The following is a 17,530-nucleotide window of genomic DNA, read 5'->3' as shown; positions in this document are numbered from 1 at the left end:
CCCACTCCAGTGTTCTTGCCTGGAAAATCCCATGGACAGAGGAGCCTGGTGGGCTACAGTCCATGGGGTCGCAGAGTTGGACACAACTAAGTGACTTCACTATTAACACTTCACCCTGACTAACAGAACAGGAAGCTAAGCTCCTCACTGGTGACCAAATAATGAACTAAAAGCAGAATGAATTCTGTTCTTTTCATCCATGGAACAAAACCCAGGAAGGGCCAGGCACTGAGACAGACACAGTCTCTGCCCTCCCAGAGGCTACAGTCTGGAAGGAGAGGAGGCTGTGGTTGTGAAGGGGGCTCATGGGGTTGCTATGCACAGTAGGGAGGGCACGTGGACCACTAAGGCCAAGGATGCTGCTGGGCTCCTTAGAGGACAAGGAGGAAGGGGGAGGGAGCCGTCAAGATGGAACAGGTGATGCCGACACAGCAGTGACATCTGCAAAAGTGTCAGGCGGGACAGATCACCTTGTTCAGGGATGAACAGGTGGGATGCCTGCGGACGGAATCCTGAAGGTGTTTTCAAAGTTCAGGTCACAGACGGCCTTGGAAGACGTTGAAATTTACCCCAAACACTGTGGGGAAATACTAAAACACTTCCAGAATTTTAAGCAAAGCAGTGACATTTTGGAAGCACCTGGACTAGAGGCGGATGTCTCTGTGCACCTGAAGGCCAGATGACCACTCACTGCTCAGTGTCACGGATTCGTGATGTCCCCAGAGGTACGTGTCCCCCACCCAGCCTCACTCCAGGGCGGGCCACTGACCAACAGAGAAAGATGACCCTCGATTACAATCCTGGTGCCCCTCACGGCTCCGTGTGACAACTGACTGATTTTTTTTTTTAAATTATAGAAGTAATATGTGATCATTGTGATGAGGGAAATATATACCTGATTTTTTTAAATGTCTTTTTTTTATTGTCAGAAAATAAGATTATACCCTAAAATAAGTCTGCACTTTGCTTTTTATATTTAACAAAATATCCTTCCAAGTCAATAAACAGAGACCCCGCCTTTTCTTTTTAAGGGCTGCATAATATTCCGTGGTGTGGCTAGAACATGTTTTGTCCTGTCATCACCTTATTGACAGGCATCAAATGATGATCCAATAAATGTTCTTACATATGGACCTTTAGTAAAGATTCCCAGACGTGAAGGAGTTGGGCCAAAGGTTTGTGTATCTTTAATAGCTATTTTCAGGTCACTCTCCCAAAAGCTGGAGACAATTCAGACTCCCAGAACCACCCCCAACCCTTCTTGTGATGTCTGTTTACCTGACGGATCCTAAGCCAGCACCTCACTCTTGGTTCCATCTGACCTTTCCCACAACAAGGGTGAGCCCCTTTCCATATGATTAGGGACCATTTAAATTTCTCTGAATTGCATTCCCCTTGCCCATTTTCTACTGGCTCATCTTTCTTTTACCAGTGTGCAGGAGCCCATTCTATCTTAAGAATTAGAGAAGCCTTTGCTCACATTCAAGCAAAGATTGCCCCCAGTCTGTCATTTATCACGTGACTCTATCCGTGGTCCCCGGTACCTAAAACATTTGTTTAATGAAGTCAAACGCATTTCTTGTCTGTCATAGTTTTCCAGTTTGGGGGTTCAACTATAGTTTTCGTTCACTCCAAGGTTTAACAAATAATTTTTTAATTTGTATTTTGTTTCTAAACTACATGTCTCTCTCTGCGTGCCAGGATTGATGTACTCAATATAACCAGCTACTTCACAGCAACAGCATAAAACACCAAGGTACCTCCATTGTAACCGACACATGGGGGTTCTTTGAAACCCTCTTAAGAAAGAATAAGGGGTGAGATAAACATGATTTTCTAAATGTATTACAGAGAATGGCCAAAGGCAATAAAAATGTTCAGAGTCTCCTCGAGTTCTCACGCCAACCTCATTAGACACGAGCCCCAAAGAGAATCACTCTCCTGACCCTGTGCTCTTGACTTGTACTTAAACTCAACATTTTAAAGCAGCGACTAACTAACAGCTGAATCCCTTAAGCCCTGGAAACCATCCGAGTCCACAGAAAGAGAGGACCTTGAGCTGAGCTGAGATGCAGTCACTGGCAGGCCAGCATCACGATGCTCAGGGGAGGTTGCTAAGAGGATATCTAACATACAGTCTGAACATGCTGGAAGGCGTCACAGTCATCTGCCTTTGGGGTCAAATAAACTGAGGTTATAGCTTACAGGGACACACTATATTTGTAATGTAGTCCCTTCAAGGCCCCTCCCTACTCTAGACCGCCAGTGCCCTAGAGACCTCTATCATGCGCTCCTCAAGGGGGACCCTTTGCTGCCTCCCTCCCAGTGCCTCCAGCCTGGCCCAGCATGAGGCCCCGCACGGTGTGGGCACCCAGCCAGTGCGTCTCCGAGCACATCCAGCGCGTCTCCGAGCACGTGCCGCGCGTCACCGAGCACGTGCCGCGCGTCACCGAGCACGTCCAGCGCGTCACCGAGCACGTCCAGCGCGTCACCGAGCACGTACCCGAACATGGCGACCAGCAGGTTGACCAGCAGGATGTTTGTGGACAGCATGTAGATGCACACCAGGGGGATGGTGATCCACTCGGGGAAGCGCGGCAGGTTGTGCTCGTCCAGCTCCACGCACAGGGGCTTGGACTCGTTCCCAGTGAAGGTGCAGTGGGAGAAGTCGTACGTGGTGCCTGAGGATGCAGCAAGCAACAGGCAGGGTGAGGACACCTGGCAGGGCAGCACTAAGGCACCCCAGCGGGACGTGCGGTGAGGATGGTGCATTGTGCTGGGCACTGTTCCAAGGCACTCTACCCAACCAGGCGTAAGCCTCAGAACCACGCTTCATTCATTGACTAATATTCCCCTGAAACAAGGCCATTTGTAGCAACATGGATGGACCTAGAGATTGTCACACTAAGTGAAATAAGTCAGAAAAAGACAAATATCATCTATCACTTATAGTGAAAGTCACTCAGTCGTGTCTGATTCTTTGCGACCCCGTGGATTATACAGTCCATGGAACTCTCCAGGCCAAAATATTGGAGTGGGTAGCCTTTCCCTTCTCCAGGGGGACCTTCCCAACCCAGGGATCAAACCCAGGTCTCCCACATTGCAGGCAGACTCTTTATACCAACTGAGCCACAAGGGAAGCCCTAGCACTTATATGTGGAATCTAAAAAATGGTTTAAAAAAAAAAAAAAGAACTTATCTACAAAACAGAAATAGTCACAGGTGTAGAAAATGAACATGGCTACCAGGGAGGAAATGGTGCGGGGGAGGGGTGTGTGGTAAATTGGGAGGCTGATACACGTCTGTGTGACAGGTGTTAACAGCCTAGAATGGGGGCCTTGGAGAAAGTCTGGGTCCGGAAGGGAAGATGAGGAGTTTTGCCTGGGAATCTTAGAGAAGGCAGTGGATGTAAGTGTCTGGCCCTCCAGGAGTCACTCTGGACTCGAGAGCCTTCTCTGAGCATGCGAGTTTGGCCCTGCTGGTTGGTGAGACGCCAGTCAGAGAAGCTGGTGCTGCTCCCACGTTACCAGCAGCAGAACTTAGAGGCTGAGATGCCAACTGCATCCCAAGTCACACAGCACACGAGTGATGGAACCAGGACTCGAACACTACCGGTCGCTGACTCTTTAGGTCACCGTGACCCGCCTCCCGTAGGACTAAGGCCACCAACCTGTAGGACTGTCGGGAGGACGAAACACACCCGCTTATGTAAAATGGCAAGTGCAGAGTGCAGACTGGGGAACGATAACAGCAAGGTGCCTTTCCATCGGCACATGGGAAAGAGCTATTCTTACGGTCTCGGAAGAGACTGCAGTAGCAGACACCAGAAAGACCATGTGAGGCCATGGGGACAATTGAGAAAACACCAAGGAGCTGGGAAACACAAGCCTCGGGCCGGGTGAACATCGCGGGGCTTTTCTTGTGGCAGGACAGAACGCGATGAGCCCAAGCTACCACCAGCATCACAAAGATGCTCTACAGTTTATCCAAAACACACGACCCATGCTTTCCTTATGCCAGCTGGCTGTGATCAAATTAATGCCATCTCTGCTACCATTAACCTGCCTCCAGATAGTTGGCAGTGAGCTCATACCAGAAGCTTAAATTCCAGGTTCCAGGGCAAAATTTTTCACTATTGCACTTTTTGAAATAAATGGGTACCCTGTCACTCTGGACAGACCCACAACACTCTTTTCTACACCAGTGAGGGTTCTGGCTGTCATTGGCCATGCCACTGTCAGAAATTTGAGAGACACTCTTTTTAAAAAGGTTTAAAAATTGCAGGCTGAGATGCTGGGTACAAGTTTGCCAGGGTACATAAGATCCTGCTCAGGAGAAGGAAAAGGCTTTGAGGGTTAGTGTCCACTGCCTGATGTCGGCCGGACTCCAGCAGCCTGTTCCTAGGACAGCTCTCAGGATCAAACCGGAAAGCCCTGGAGGCTCCCTGGGAGCTGGTTCTGGAAGCATCTTCCGCCTCCCAGCTGTCCCCACCCAGACCATGTCAGGCTCACCGTCCACATCGCTGGGCACTTGGCCAAACATGGCCAGGTAGGGCTCATAGATGACTGAGCGGAAGATCCACCTCCAGCGATGCTCGTTCTGTCTAAGGATCCCCTGCCTGGCCACACCGAAGGCCACCATCCACACGGCAAAGAGGAACAGGAAGAAGAACACGTCGATCAGCTGTCGAGGGAGGAGGACAGGAGGGCAGAGTCAGGACTGCACCAGGGCGGCTCGACTGCTCCGCTGACCACGGAGAAGGGCAGAGGGGCCCCAGGGACCTAAGGCAGCCAGCGTCATCCGCTCACCAATTTTTAAACATGGCCATCATCACCCCTGGGTCTCGGGGCATCCACTGATGGATGCACCTTTGCTTGCAGGTCCCCAGGCCATCTCAGCAGCAGAGACTTTCTGAATGAGACCAGCCTGGGAACAGAAGAGGGCCTCAACTCCACAGTGCCCCCCTCCTCTCCAGCCAACCCCTGAGCTGTTGCTTTATTTTTTTTTTTAAGGAAAATAAAAGCTTTCCTTTTTAGACAACAATGCACCATTTTATTGTTTTTAATGTTCTGCACACATAGCATGACTTCATGGTGACTCGATGCTCCAGATATGCTTTGAATTAAAACCACAAACTCAAAGGAGCTCAGCGCTGGAAAGGAACCTCAAGATGAGCTCATTCAAACGCCCATCTGATTTAAAGACAAAAACACGGAGGTTTGGGTCACGTGGGAAACAAGCTGGGAGAAGCAACATGGTCAGTGTGTAATTATCTTTCTGTTCTCTGGCCCCATGAAATGGGTCTGGTGGTGCTTCCCTGAGGTCTGTATTACGTGGTTATAAGATTAAAGTTCCAGACCTCACTGTGCTTCTAACTCACTGCCTGTCTCCAGACAAACATGTGAACCTCCTGAACCCAATTGTCCGCATCTGTGAAGTGGGTGTAAAAGTCCCTATCCTGCCTACGCACGCGTGCTCAATCATGTCCGACTTTGTGACCCCACGGACTGTAGCCCACCAGCCTCCTCTGTCCGCGGGATTCTCCAGGCAAGAATACTGGAGTGGGTTGCCATCTTCTATTCCAGGGGATCTTTTCCACACAGGGGTTGAATCTGAGTTTCTTGCATCTCCTGCATTGGCAGGTGGATTCTTTACCACTGTGCCACCCCTAGTGAATGCTTAAGACTCCAGTGAGAGCACTTGGTAACATGGACAGTCTAAATAGAGATCTTTACTAGTAATGTGCCGAGTTATGCAGTTTGCTCCCAACAGTCATCTTTCATTAAATTTTAACCTGGAAGGGGCCCCTGAGGAAAACAGATCAAAAAAAAAAAACAAATGCTACTGATTATGAAATGCAACCATCCCTCTGTGGAGAAAAAGTTCCTCTTGGCAACAAAAGGAACTCTGGGTTTAGTCAGAAGAAGGACAACTAACCACAAACACTCTTTAGTCTTACCATCCTCTGCAACATTATAATCTTGGGTCCTAAATTTCTGCTGACCGTGAAAATGTGAATCAACCTTAGGGTGAATATAATGTAATCCAGGCAAAAAATCACTCGTCCCGAGTACAGTGAGGTTTTGTTAGAAGGGTGGAGCCTGTGGAAAGAAGGGAAAGACTTTGTGAGATGCTGACAAAACATTCCAAAGCTGTGCTTTTGTCTCACTTTTATTTAATTCTGGATTTTATTTGCTAGTATTTTTTTTTTAATTTTACTGAAGTGTGGTTGATTTATAATCAAAGTTTTAGTTTTAAAAATAACCAAACGTGAAGACACCGCCAAAAGCCTGGGAACCGAAAGTGGAAATAGACCAGGGTCTGCACCTGCCCTTCAGTCACTGAACACCAAAGGCCACGTGCACCGCTCTCGTGACTCCAGGAGACACGAAGACATCACACACAGCAGAGCTCTCAAGACTCCCAACACTTCAGCCCTTCAGCCTAAATACAGTCAGTCCCCTACACATGAACCTTCAAGATGTGAACTTTCAAAGATGCGAATGTGGGTTCCCACATCCAATTACATGAGCTCAGCTGCCTGGTGTGCACTGCCGAGAGCATGCATCCTCTAGAATTGGGCTTTGTGTGCTTCACTGTACATTCTGTGTAGCGTGGGCTTCCCAAGCAGCTCAGCAGTAAAGAATCCACCTGCCAATGCAGGAGATGAAGGTTCGATCCCTGGGTTGGGAAGATTCCCTGGTAAAGGAAATGGCAGCCCGCTCCGGTATTCTTGCCTGGGAAATCTCGTGGACAGAGGAGCCTGGTGGGCTACAGTCCATGCGGCCGACAAGAGTCAGACACAACTTAGTGACCAAACCACAGTGTCGAGTACAGTAGGACTGTAACTTTATTTCAGGCCTAGGCTGTCCAGAAGCAAGCGTAAAAGCAGCAGCGATACAGCTGGTTCTACTGTACTTTTCAAGGTACCATATTGTAAGATCAAAAATGTTTCATTTTTTGTGTTTCTTTTTAATGTATTATTTGTATGAAAAGTACTATCAATCTATTACAGTACAGTACTATATAGCAGATTGTGTTACGTGCGTCCCTAGGCTAACTTTGTCAGACTTAATGAACACACTCCCCAACATAACACGTTCGAACGTAGGGGATTTATTGTACTACTGTAGGACCCAATCCCATCGTCGCTAACTTCCCGGCTCACAAGGCTTCCACAGTGATGCCAACCACTTGGCACCTGAGCCTGCCAGGTTCCCCCCAATGAAACTTACCTCATTTGCACCAGATCATTTGATTAACTAACCATCTGCTAACGTGTTCATTGAAAACCTTATGTGCTTTCTAACTGGAATGATCCAGAAATCACGTCCAACCATGATCCAAAAGCTGAGCCTTTAACCCAAGCAGAAAGGGAGGTTTTGAAGGAGAAAACTGAGCGTTACCCAGTTCACATCATAGCATGAGCACTCACTGTAAAGCTTGTCATTCTAAGTGGGTATAAGTACGAATAGTCAAGCTTCTCTGCTCCATCAGAACCACAAGCTTCACCTTGAAGCTACTGGGGAGGCAGGTCTGGAAGGAGCAGGACTGGGCAAGGGGGTTCACGGTTTGGGTGCACCCCAATATCCCTATCAGGTGGAGTCATGTTGCTTTTCCCCTCCAAACACAATTTCCAACTGGCTTTTCTGATCACGAGCTCTGAGATTGAGGAAACCTTGCACCCGGGAGGGCAGGCTCCAGAACCACATTTGAGTTGAAGTTAAATGCATGTTAGATTCTATGGCCTCACAGCAAAATGCTGTGTGATATTTACACACTCGTCATTCTCTAGGGCCCTCAATTTCTAATTTCCTCTCCCCAAATTCTGCAAGCACAAAGAGAAAAACCACGAAGAACCTCTTTTCAATTACAGATCACCAAGAGGTGGGGGATGAGAGGAGACACAACTTATATCAACCAGGCTGTGGCTCCAAGAGGCAGAGACAACAGGCATTTGTAATAATCCCTAAATGGGTGGGGGGTTGGGGGGGGGCAGGGAGGGTACATGGCAACTGGGCAGCCCCAGACCAGCTCACCCTCCAGCCATGTGATGGGAAGAACTGTAAGCAAACCAATTCTGGGGTGCAGAGGGACTGCTGTAGTAAGAAAACATTTTTTAAAAGGAATAGCAACCGCTTTCCTGAATGGTGTTCTGGAGATAGTCTCTTCCCTCCGAGCTCAGTTGGTAAATCATCTGCCTGCAATGCAGGAGACCTGAGTTCGATTCCTGGATCTAAGTGGGTGGAAGATCCCCTGGAGAAGGAAATGGCAACCCACTCAGGTATTCTTTCCTGGAGAACCCCATGGACAGAGGAGCCTTGCAGGCTACAGTCCACGGGATCGCAAGAGTCGGACATGACTTAGTGACTAAACCACCACCACCACACTCATAACGTTGTTGTCGCTGTTGTTGTTGTCGTCACTGTTGTTTAGTCACTAAGTCGTATTTGACTCTTTGTGACCCCATGGACTGTAGTCCACAGGCTCCTCTGTCCGTGGAATTTCCCAGACAAGAATATTGGAGTGGATTGCCATTTCCTCCTCCAGGGGATTTTCCCGACCCAGGGATCGAACCCCTGTCTCCTGCATTGGCAGGTGGATTCTTTAGCACTGAGCCACCAGGGAAGCCCTGTATTCATAAAATACCAGGACCATATTTCATCCTATCTCACTTATCTTGGGCTTGAAATGTCTCTCCTCCTCCTTTCCACCTGAGAGAATCCGCAAACACCTGACACGTGAAGACGTGGTGAGGACTACTTACCGAAACACGATTCCCGCTATGAAGTAGAAAAGCCCGAGTGAATCCATGACATTCCACAGGTCGGTAAAGTAATTCACGCCGTTCACGCACCACTGCAGAGCAGAGGGACAGAAAGGACACAGCAGCTGGAACATCAGCTGCGTCCAGGTTGATTCACGCTCACACATTTCTCTCCAGAACCATTCTGAGTCCATGATGTACCAAGTACACCCTGCAACTGACCCCTGTGATTCCCGGGGGATTGGAAAGTAAGGTCGCATGCTTGCTGTTCTGTTGTTCATATGTTGCTAACAAAGTCAAGGGAAAAAAGACACATGGACCCTTACTGTTCTTTAAAAAGGAACTGCAGAGCCTGTGTGGGCCAAGTTGGAACCCTCCCCCAACCGCCATGTACAGTGGTGTAGGCTGTGCACTGGACAACTCTTCAAGGGTGTTACCCATACTGCTGTCATCACAGATTTGTGTGTTTACTATAAATATTTTCTGACACATGACAATAAAATGTCTTGAAAAGGGGAACATTTTTTTAGAAGCTTTAAAAAACCCTTTTTTGCACACAGGTGCTGTACATGGCACCTGAGAGAACAGATGTGGTCACAGAAATGACTGACAGGAACAATGTGTCTCAAGGATCTTTTTGTCATGATGTGTATGTATCAGTCATGATTTCTCAGAAGAAAGCACGTCAGGAAAACACTGAAAGAGGGATAAGATTATCCATTAGAAGAGGCTGCATCTGGACAGCCTCTCTGGCAATCCGTCCACTAGATTTGGGTGATTCCAGGGAGGTCATCTCACCTGGTCATTTGCTCATCCAGTCAGAACATATTTACTGAGAGGCCACAGGATTGCAAACACCTGTGCTGGACTCCTGAGACACAAAGACATCAGATCGGGTGTAATGTGGACTCTCAAGGACTCCACTGGCCCATGGGAAAGATAGATGTTAAACATGTTAAAAATGAACCATGATAAGGGTCGGAGGGGAGGTAAGACCAAAGGTCCCAGTGAGCTCAGATAAGGAAACCATGTACCTGCCTTACTGAAGGAAGAGGAAAATAACAATAAAGATGCGTCATCAAAGGAACATGGCACTTCTCAAACCTAGTACATGAACTCACCACCATGGGCCACCCACTATCCAGGTATCTCCTTTCCTGTTCTGCACCTGAAACCAAGGCCTAAGAAAAAGAAGCAAAGAAACTCGCCCAAAGACAGCGAAGCAGCCAGTGGTGGGTCCCGGGGTTCTGAAATCCGGTTTCCTCTCTCCAGCATCACCCTGCTTCTTTATACTCCACGGGGATGCCCCAGTCTTAGACTTGGAAGAGATTCAAGAAACAGCATCAGTTTCTCAAGAAGCCCTTCTCTTTACTCTTTGATAAATGCAAATGGCAACTTTAGTGGGCAAGGGGGTGAGAACATTATGAAATCAAGTACCAAGAAAGTATTACAATCCCCCAGGTGTACCGGGGGAAGGGGTGGTTAGGGAGTTTGGGATGGACAGGTACACACTGCTATATTTAAAATGGATAACCAACAAGGATCTACCATATAGCTCATGGAACTCTGCTCAGTGTTGTGTGGCAGCCTGGATGGGAGGGAGTTTAGGTGAGAATGGATACATGTATATGTACGGCTGAGTCCCTTCGCTGTTCAGCTGAAACTATCACGACATTGTTAGTCGGCTATGTGCATGCGTGCTCAGTCGTATCTGACTCTTTGCGACCCCATGGACTGTAGCCCGCCAGGCTCCTCTGTCCATGGGATTCTCCAGGCAACAACAGTGGAGTGGGTTGCCCTCTCTTCTCCACGGGATCTTCCCAAACCAGGGATCGAACCTGAGTCTCCTACATCTCCTGCATTTGGCTGCTGGGTTCTTTACCACTGAAATACCAGAGAAGCCCTTAATTGGCTATGCCCCAATACAAAATAAAAACTTTAATTAAAAAAAAAAAAAAACCACTAAAAAAAATCCCCCAAACGTAAGCAGCCTTATCTGATCCTGTTCCCCTGTGGGGTGGCGGATCTCGTGGGCTCAGATCTCTAACTGTCCATTGGGTGACCCCAGTGATGTGGGTCGCCACCCACCCAGGGCAAGGTGAGGGCGGCTGGGACAGGCTCTCCCGGCCACCTACTTCCCTCTTCTGAGAACTTGGCCTGTGAGGCAGGTAGGCACAGGGCAACAGGACAGCGCCAGCCTGGCTCAGCCTCTGAACTCGTGATGGGAGGGACAGTAAGTAGATCAATTCTGTGGCTGGGAGACACTGTTACAGTAAGAAGACATTTTTAAAAAGGAACAGCAGTCTCTTTTCTGAATGGAATGCCAGGGTCAGGCTACATTCATACAATACCATATTTCACCATCTTTCTCAGGACTGGGGGATTCGGGGGCCTGAAGAATGAGTGTGCTCTCCATGAAGGGATGCTGGGTCTTGCCTCATTTTAAATAAACATTCACAGACTGCTTAATAGACCTAAGAGTTATTTAGCAACTAACTCTGTTTGCACTTATTGATTGCCTTGGTTAAAAATTCCAACTAACAGAGCAACCTCTGCCACCATCATCCCCTCACGGGCAGGGGACCCAGGCAGACCCTGGAGCATGAGTTTGACACCCAGACACGATCTGAAACAGGTGGCATCCCGCCTGGTTTTGATTTTCGCTAACAAGTGTGAATTGGGTTAATTAAGACAGTACCAGGCTGGCAGAACTGATGGTTTGAGGAAACCAACCGCATGGAGGATTCCAAAGGCCTGAGACTGCAGACCTGAGGGAAAACAGCAACCTCTAGTGTCAGAGTCCTGTAATGTCAAGAATCAGCAAGGCTGGCTGGCATCGCAGACTGGTTCACAGACCACACAATCAGAGCGGCTCTTGCCTGGCAGGGCTGGCCTAGGCCCCACGCTCCTGACCCTAAGCATGTCCTTCACCACTGCCTTAATACGCAGGGTTGCTGGATTCAAACTGCCCCTTCAAGAAGAATTTTTACAGGATGAACCTAGAGCCTGTTATACAGAATGAAGTAAGTCAGAAGGATAAAAACAAGTATTGTATATTAATGCATATATATAGGCCTTCCCCGATGGTTCAGTAGTAAGAGAATCTGCCTGCAATGAAGGAGACGCAGGGGATGTGAGTTCGATCCCAGGGTCAGGAAGATCCTCTGGAGGAGGAAACGGCAACCCACTCCAGTATTCTTGCCTGGAGAATCCCATGGACAGAGGAGCCTGGCAGGCTACAGTCCATGGGGTCGCAGAGTCAGACATGACGTGACTGAACATGCACGCATACAATGCACATATGTGGAATCTAGAGATATGATACTGATGAATCTAATCGCAGGACAGGAATGGAGACTCAGACATAGAGAACAGACTTGTGGGCACAGCTGGGAAAGGACAGGGTACAAACTGAGAGGACAGCGTTAACAGGCACACATAAGCACATGGGAAATAGACAGCTAGCGGGAAGCTGCCGTGTAACACGGGGAGGTCAGCTCAGTGCTCTGTGATGTGACCTAGAGGGGTGGGATGGGCGGGTAGGAGGGAGGCTCGAAAGGGAGGGAATGTATTTATACTGATAGCTGATTCACTTTGTTGTACGGCAGAGACCAACACGACATTGGAAAGCAATTATCCTCCAATTAAAAATAAATTTAAAAGAATAACTTTTTACAGAGAAAGAGGACAAACTTGGACAGAGCTGCTGCTGCTAAGTCGCTTCAATCGTGTCCGACTCTGTGCGACCCCATGGACGGCAGCCCACTAGGCTCCTCTGTCCCTGGGATTCTCCAGGCAAAACACTGGAGTGGGTTGCCATTTCCTTCTCCAATACATGAAAGTGAAAAGTGAAAGTGAAGTCGCTCAGTCATGCCCGACTCTTAGCGACCCCATGGACTGCGGCCCACCAGGCTCCTCCGTCCATGGGACAGAGCTACATACAGTCAAATATCACCCATTTGGAAGGCAGGACAGCTGGGACCCAGTTGGACGCTGTGGGCGTCACGTCAGGCCTGGGGAGTAACTGGGTAGCACACTAGCCCACTGTCTGCTCACACGCAGAGTCCCCGCTGTGTCTCTCCTGAGCAACGCTCCACGCACTCCACCTGCCCAGAAGCTAAACACACCTGCCTGTCCTGAGGCTCCTTCCTGCATGACCCGAATCAGTGACGAGCAGCTGATATGCATCCGAATCTGAAGGGACACGCTTGTGCTGAGAGGACGTGGAATTTCACTCTCTTGGGTCCTCTCCGCCAACCTCCCCATCAACTCAAAACTCGCTCATTCTACACTACCTGCCATGCTCACCTCCTCTCCTTGAAAGCGCTCAGAAAGGACCCTGACGGTCATCTCTAACTGGTAAAAAGTCTGTGAGGACAGAGATGTTTGCCTGCTTGGTTCATCCCTGGGGTCTAAACACTGCTTGGCACCTAGTAGGTGCCCAATAAATATCTGCTCAAAGAAGGAGGGCGTGGATGAAGTGTGTTGACTTGAGCCAGGATGACTCTCCCTGCGTCCTCCATTCAGGCCCAGCTCTGCCCCTGAAGCAGCCCAGGAGAAGCCCTGTCTCTGGACCTGATGCTCCTTTAGGTGCCTGGAGGATACGGATGACCTTGGGAGTCACATCACAGGCTCTGTGATGAAATGCAGCCAGGAGGCAGCGTCAGGAGTGGGACCAAGGGAGAAATGTTGGGAGTGTGAGTAAGGGGCAGTCAAGGGCAGGAAAAGAACTTTTTATCAATTGTTCCAAGAAGCAGCTGCCAACAGCACCCACTAGCCAAAAAGCTACCCCTGAGCCCTTCCTGTGAGCTTCCTCCCCAAAGCCTGGCTCTGGCCTCAGGGCTCCCCACTTATTCTCCGTCACAGCATAGCTCTGGGGTTCAGTCAGGAAGACCCTGCCTTGTCAATTTATTTTTTAAAAAGATACACATGCTTGCCAGAAACACAATAGTGCCAGCTCCTATGCTAATACTCAAGGGTTAAACGTGAATAAAAACCAAATGTCTGAACGAAGTCATTCCCCTGCCACCCACTTCTGGTGAGGAGCAGAGTTTGGGCGAGGAGCTGGAACTCCCCAGTAGAGTTGATGCAGATGAGATGGGCGAGGTTGCCTCACAAGGCATCCAGTCCTGTTGCTCCTCTCTGGGACTTCCTGTGGCTATCATTTCACAGTTCTATGTAAGTTAAGTCATTATATTACATACCTGGAATGGATACAGGGCTATGTCAACAACATCTCAATAAAACGGAAAAAAATGACTGCTTACAGTAGGAAAGATGCTCACTTAAGGACAGGAAACCAGAAGATCAAAGAAATTCCATTACTACCATGCTATTGAGAGTCCCTAGGACTGCAAGAAGATCCAACCAGTCCATCCTAAAGGAAATCAGCCCTGAATAGTCATTGGAAGGACTGGTGCCGAAGCTGAAACTCCAGTACTTTGGGCACCTGATGCAAGGAGCTGACTCATTGGAAAAGACCTTGATGCTGAGAAAGATTGAGGGCAAGAGGAGAAGGGGACGACAGAGGATGAGATGGTTGGATGGCATCACCGATCCAATGGACATGAGTTTGAGCAGACTCTGGGAGAGAGTGAAGGACAGGGAAGCCTAGCATGCTGCAGTCCAGGGGGTCACAGAGAACCAGACACAACTGAGCACCTGAACAACAACCACGCTGTTTGCAATTCCTGCTGGTTTTCTCTTTGTCTCTCCCTCTCCACTTCTTTGGGCTCATGACTTATTTCCCTGCTGGGCATCCCCCATCCACAGAGGACAAGAGGTCTGCTAGCCTCCAAGATGGCGTGAGACTCAAGGCTTTCCCCCCGCAGCCAGACAAAGCTCCTCAAACTCGCCTTTTCATCCACTTTCTCTGCAGCAGCAAAGCTTTCTCTTTGATGTGGCTTTGAAAGGTAATCAACCACGCCCAGGAGCGGAGCAAAGGGAGGGAGGCAGGGCCCCAGCCCCCGACCCCACTGGTCTAGGAGGAAGCATGTGTGACCCTGGGCAGTGCCAACTCCCATGACAACATAACTCTAGAGGTGCTAGTTTAACTTGGTTAACTCTCACGATGGCCCATTTCTGTTTTAATTGTTGACTCTCCTTCCATCTTTCTCTGATTCTCTCATGCAGGTATTTTCCTATCTTGGCTGCTGATACGCAGTTAAGTCCAAAAAAAATAAAAAAATAAAATAAAAAAGGGAGAGAGAGAGAACTAGCAAGTAAAGACCGTACTGATAGACTGCATGGAAGGAGCTGTGGGTCGAACCGTGTCCCCTCCAAATTGATACTTCCAAGGGATGCCCCCCAGGACCTTGTTTGGAAGTAGAGTCCTTGCAGGTGTAGATTAGTCAAAATGAGGTCATGCTGGAGCAGGATGGGCCCCCGACCCAATGATTAGTGTCCTCATGACAAAGGGAGGCTGGGACAGAGACCCGCACGTGGGGAGAAGGTGGTGTGGGCATGAGGACAGGGATGGAACAACACATCTCCAGCCGAGGAGCAGCAAAGCCAGCAAGTCTCCAGCAACCAGGGAGGGGCCTCGAACAGGCTCTCCCTCGCGTTCTCAGAAGGAACCAGCCTTGCCCACAACCTGGTCTCAGACTTCTGACCTTCAGAACAATGAGATGATGAACTTGCGTTGCTTCAGCCACCTGGTGGTGCGTCACCGTCGCAGCCCTAGCCCTCATGGACTCATACAGAAGGGCCCTGGGCTGAACTGTGACCTCCTGAGCCAGTGCTGGGGCTCCTGTGAGGCTGATCCGAAATCAGAGAAGCCTTTTGCACATTACCAGGACCAGGTCCCGGGGGAGACCTGCTGGGGGAGATTATCAGACTTGAAGCCTGATAATCTGATCGGGCTCAACACACTTCCCCATCTGCAGTCCACACCTGCAACTCCCACCTACTGGACAAGCAACGGCAGATTCAGGGCGTTGGTGCCAGGACCTCTGCCATCTCTCGTGCCCATGGCTGATGCTGCTAATTCATCAAGATGTGGTTCTGCTGAAAACAGAGCCTCAGAGTCTTTCTCAACCCAGGGATCCTAGAAGCCACCTAGAAGAATCCATTAGAATTGGCATGATAGTTGAAACCAACTTAGGATTGTCATTCGAGGCAGTGACTCTGTGAGGTCAAGACCAGTATCCTTGGCCCCTCCAAACATCTTGTATCACTTGGCACAGCACCTCATAAACTACAGGCACCTAGGCCGTCCTTGTTGAATGGATCTGTTCTTGCATTGGGGCTCATATGGGACGAGAGTGACGGCAAGAGCAATTCTCATACACTTTGTAAATTACCATTTTTAAAGGCTTTTCTGAATGACCTTTCATGATGGTTTAGGGACAGCCCTGACCTTCACCATCAACATTTATTTATTCAACGACTATTAACTGAGCAGTGCTACGTGCCCAGCCTGGGCCAAGTTTGGATTCAAGGGTGGGAAGAGGATGTCAAACAATGCAGATCCCAAGAAACTACAGAAAAGCACCATGAATAATTGAAACGAACTCCCTGAAATTCACAAGAATGAATATGAATCCCCAACGTTGTCAATCTGACACGCTGCACACTGAGATGCTCTTAGTGGATGCTCTCCACTTCCAGCCCCCCTGCCGCTCGCGCTGCTGCCTCCCCCGGTGATGGCACCGACAGGACCACAGACAGCTCCTAAACCCTAAACACAGGAGTGGGTTCAGAGTCCACGGTCAACCTACTGTTTGAACACATTCCTGATCCCTAGTGATTAATCCCAGAGCAAAGCACGGGCCTGGGGCTAAGAGATCTCCTGGAAGTGCGTCTTCATGTTCATGGGTGATCACTCAAGGAGAACGTTTGTTTGGGGGAAACGGTGACTTTGGAGCTTCAGGAGCAACTTCTGTTCCTCCGTGGCATTAGGGGGACACCGCCCACTGAGGAAAGGAGGGGGCGCCCACGTGAGGGCCGACCTACCTGTCTGACTTCATCACAGAACAGGACGAAGACCAGCGCGTAGAGGACCAGCTCCGGGGCGTGGGGCACAGAGTGGAAATCCATGAGCAGCACGTAGGCGAAGAGCAGGAGGAAGGCGATGTAGAAGGCCACGTTCCAGGAGAAGACCACGAACGGGGAGGTGAAGAAGGCCACGTAGCGCCACAGGAGCTTCCTGCGCTTGTCCAGGGGCTTCTTCCTGGACCGGGAGGGGAAAGCCCTGTCACCATCCCAGCCAGCGTCGCTGCGCGGGCCTCACCTCTCCTCCTGAACACAGGTGAACACAGACCCACAGCCGGGCCGGGCCAGGCAGCCAGAATTCAGCCTTGGCATTTCTTGGTTAACTGATCCAAATTCTGCCTTGGCTATAAGAACATGACCCCACTTCTACCTGTTTCAAACCCAGGGAAAACCCGTGGAGATCCCAGACCTAATGCGTGCAGGCACTAGAGTGGACATCATAAATTCCAGGCCTTACAATGCTTTCTTTACACAAGAGCACACACACAGAGATGTGTGCACAGACACAGACACTTGTACAGACACAGATGCTTGTACACACACATATGTATGTACACACAGATGCTCATACACCCACAGGTGCATGTACATACATAGATGCTTACAAACACACAAGTACATCTACACACACAGACATTTGTACACACATGCTTGTACACACACAAGTACATCTATACACAGATGTATGTACACACAGAGAAAGGTTTGTACACACAAAGATGTTTGTACACACATAAGTACATCTATACACACAGATGTCTGTATACACAC

At 49.2% G+C, this 17,530-nt stretch overlaps 1 protein-coding gene across 1 annotated transcript in view; it reads right to left on the bottom strand.

The window, feature by feature from the left end:
* Positions 1 to 17,530, bottom strand: part of TRPM8 (transient receptor potential cation channel subfamily M member 8) — a 91,606-nt gene that overhangs the window by 27,338 nt on the left and 46,738 nt on the right. The window contains exons 16-20 of the mRNA XM_052636999.1: positions 16,721 to 16,937; positions 8,768 to 8,859; positions 5,960 to 6,101; positions 4,512 to 4,683; positions 2,504 to 2,681 (exon numbers count right to left, since the gene is read on the bottom strand). Of these exons, the coding sequence (XP_052492959.1) occupies positions 2,504 to 2,681; positions 4,512 to 4,683; positions 5,960 to 6,101; positions 8,768 to 8,859; positions 16,721 to 16,937 (801 nt within the window). The remainder of the gene's footprint in view (positions 1 to 2,503; positions 2,682 to 4,511; positions 4,684 to 5,959; positions 6,102 to 8,767; positions 8,860 to 16,720; positions 16,938 to 17,530) is intronic.

The sequence above is a fragment of the Budorcas taxicolor genome, chromosome 3 (genome assembly GCF_023091745.1).
Source record: "Budorcas taxicolor isolate Tak-1 chromosome 3, Takin1.1, whole genome shotgun sequence".
Classification (NCBI taxonomy): Eukaryota; Metazoa; Chordata; class Mammalia; order Artiodactyla; family Bovidae; genus Budorcas; species Budorcas taxicolor.
Note: the sequence above shows the minus strand (reverse complement) of the source record. Positions and strands in the feature narration are given on the sequence as shown.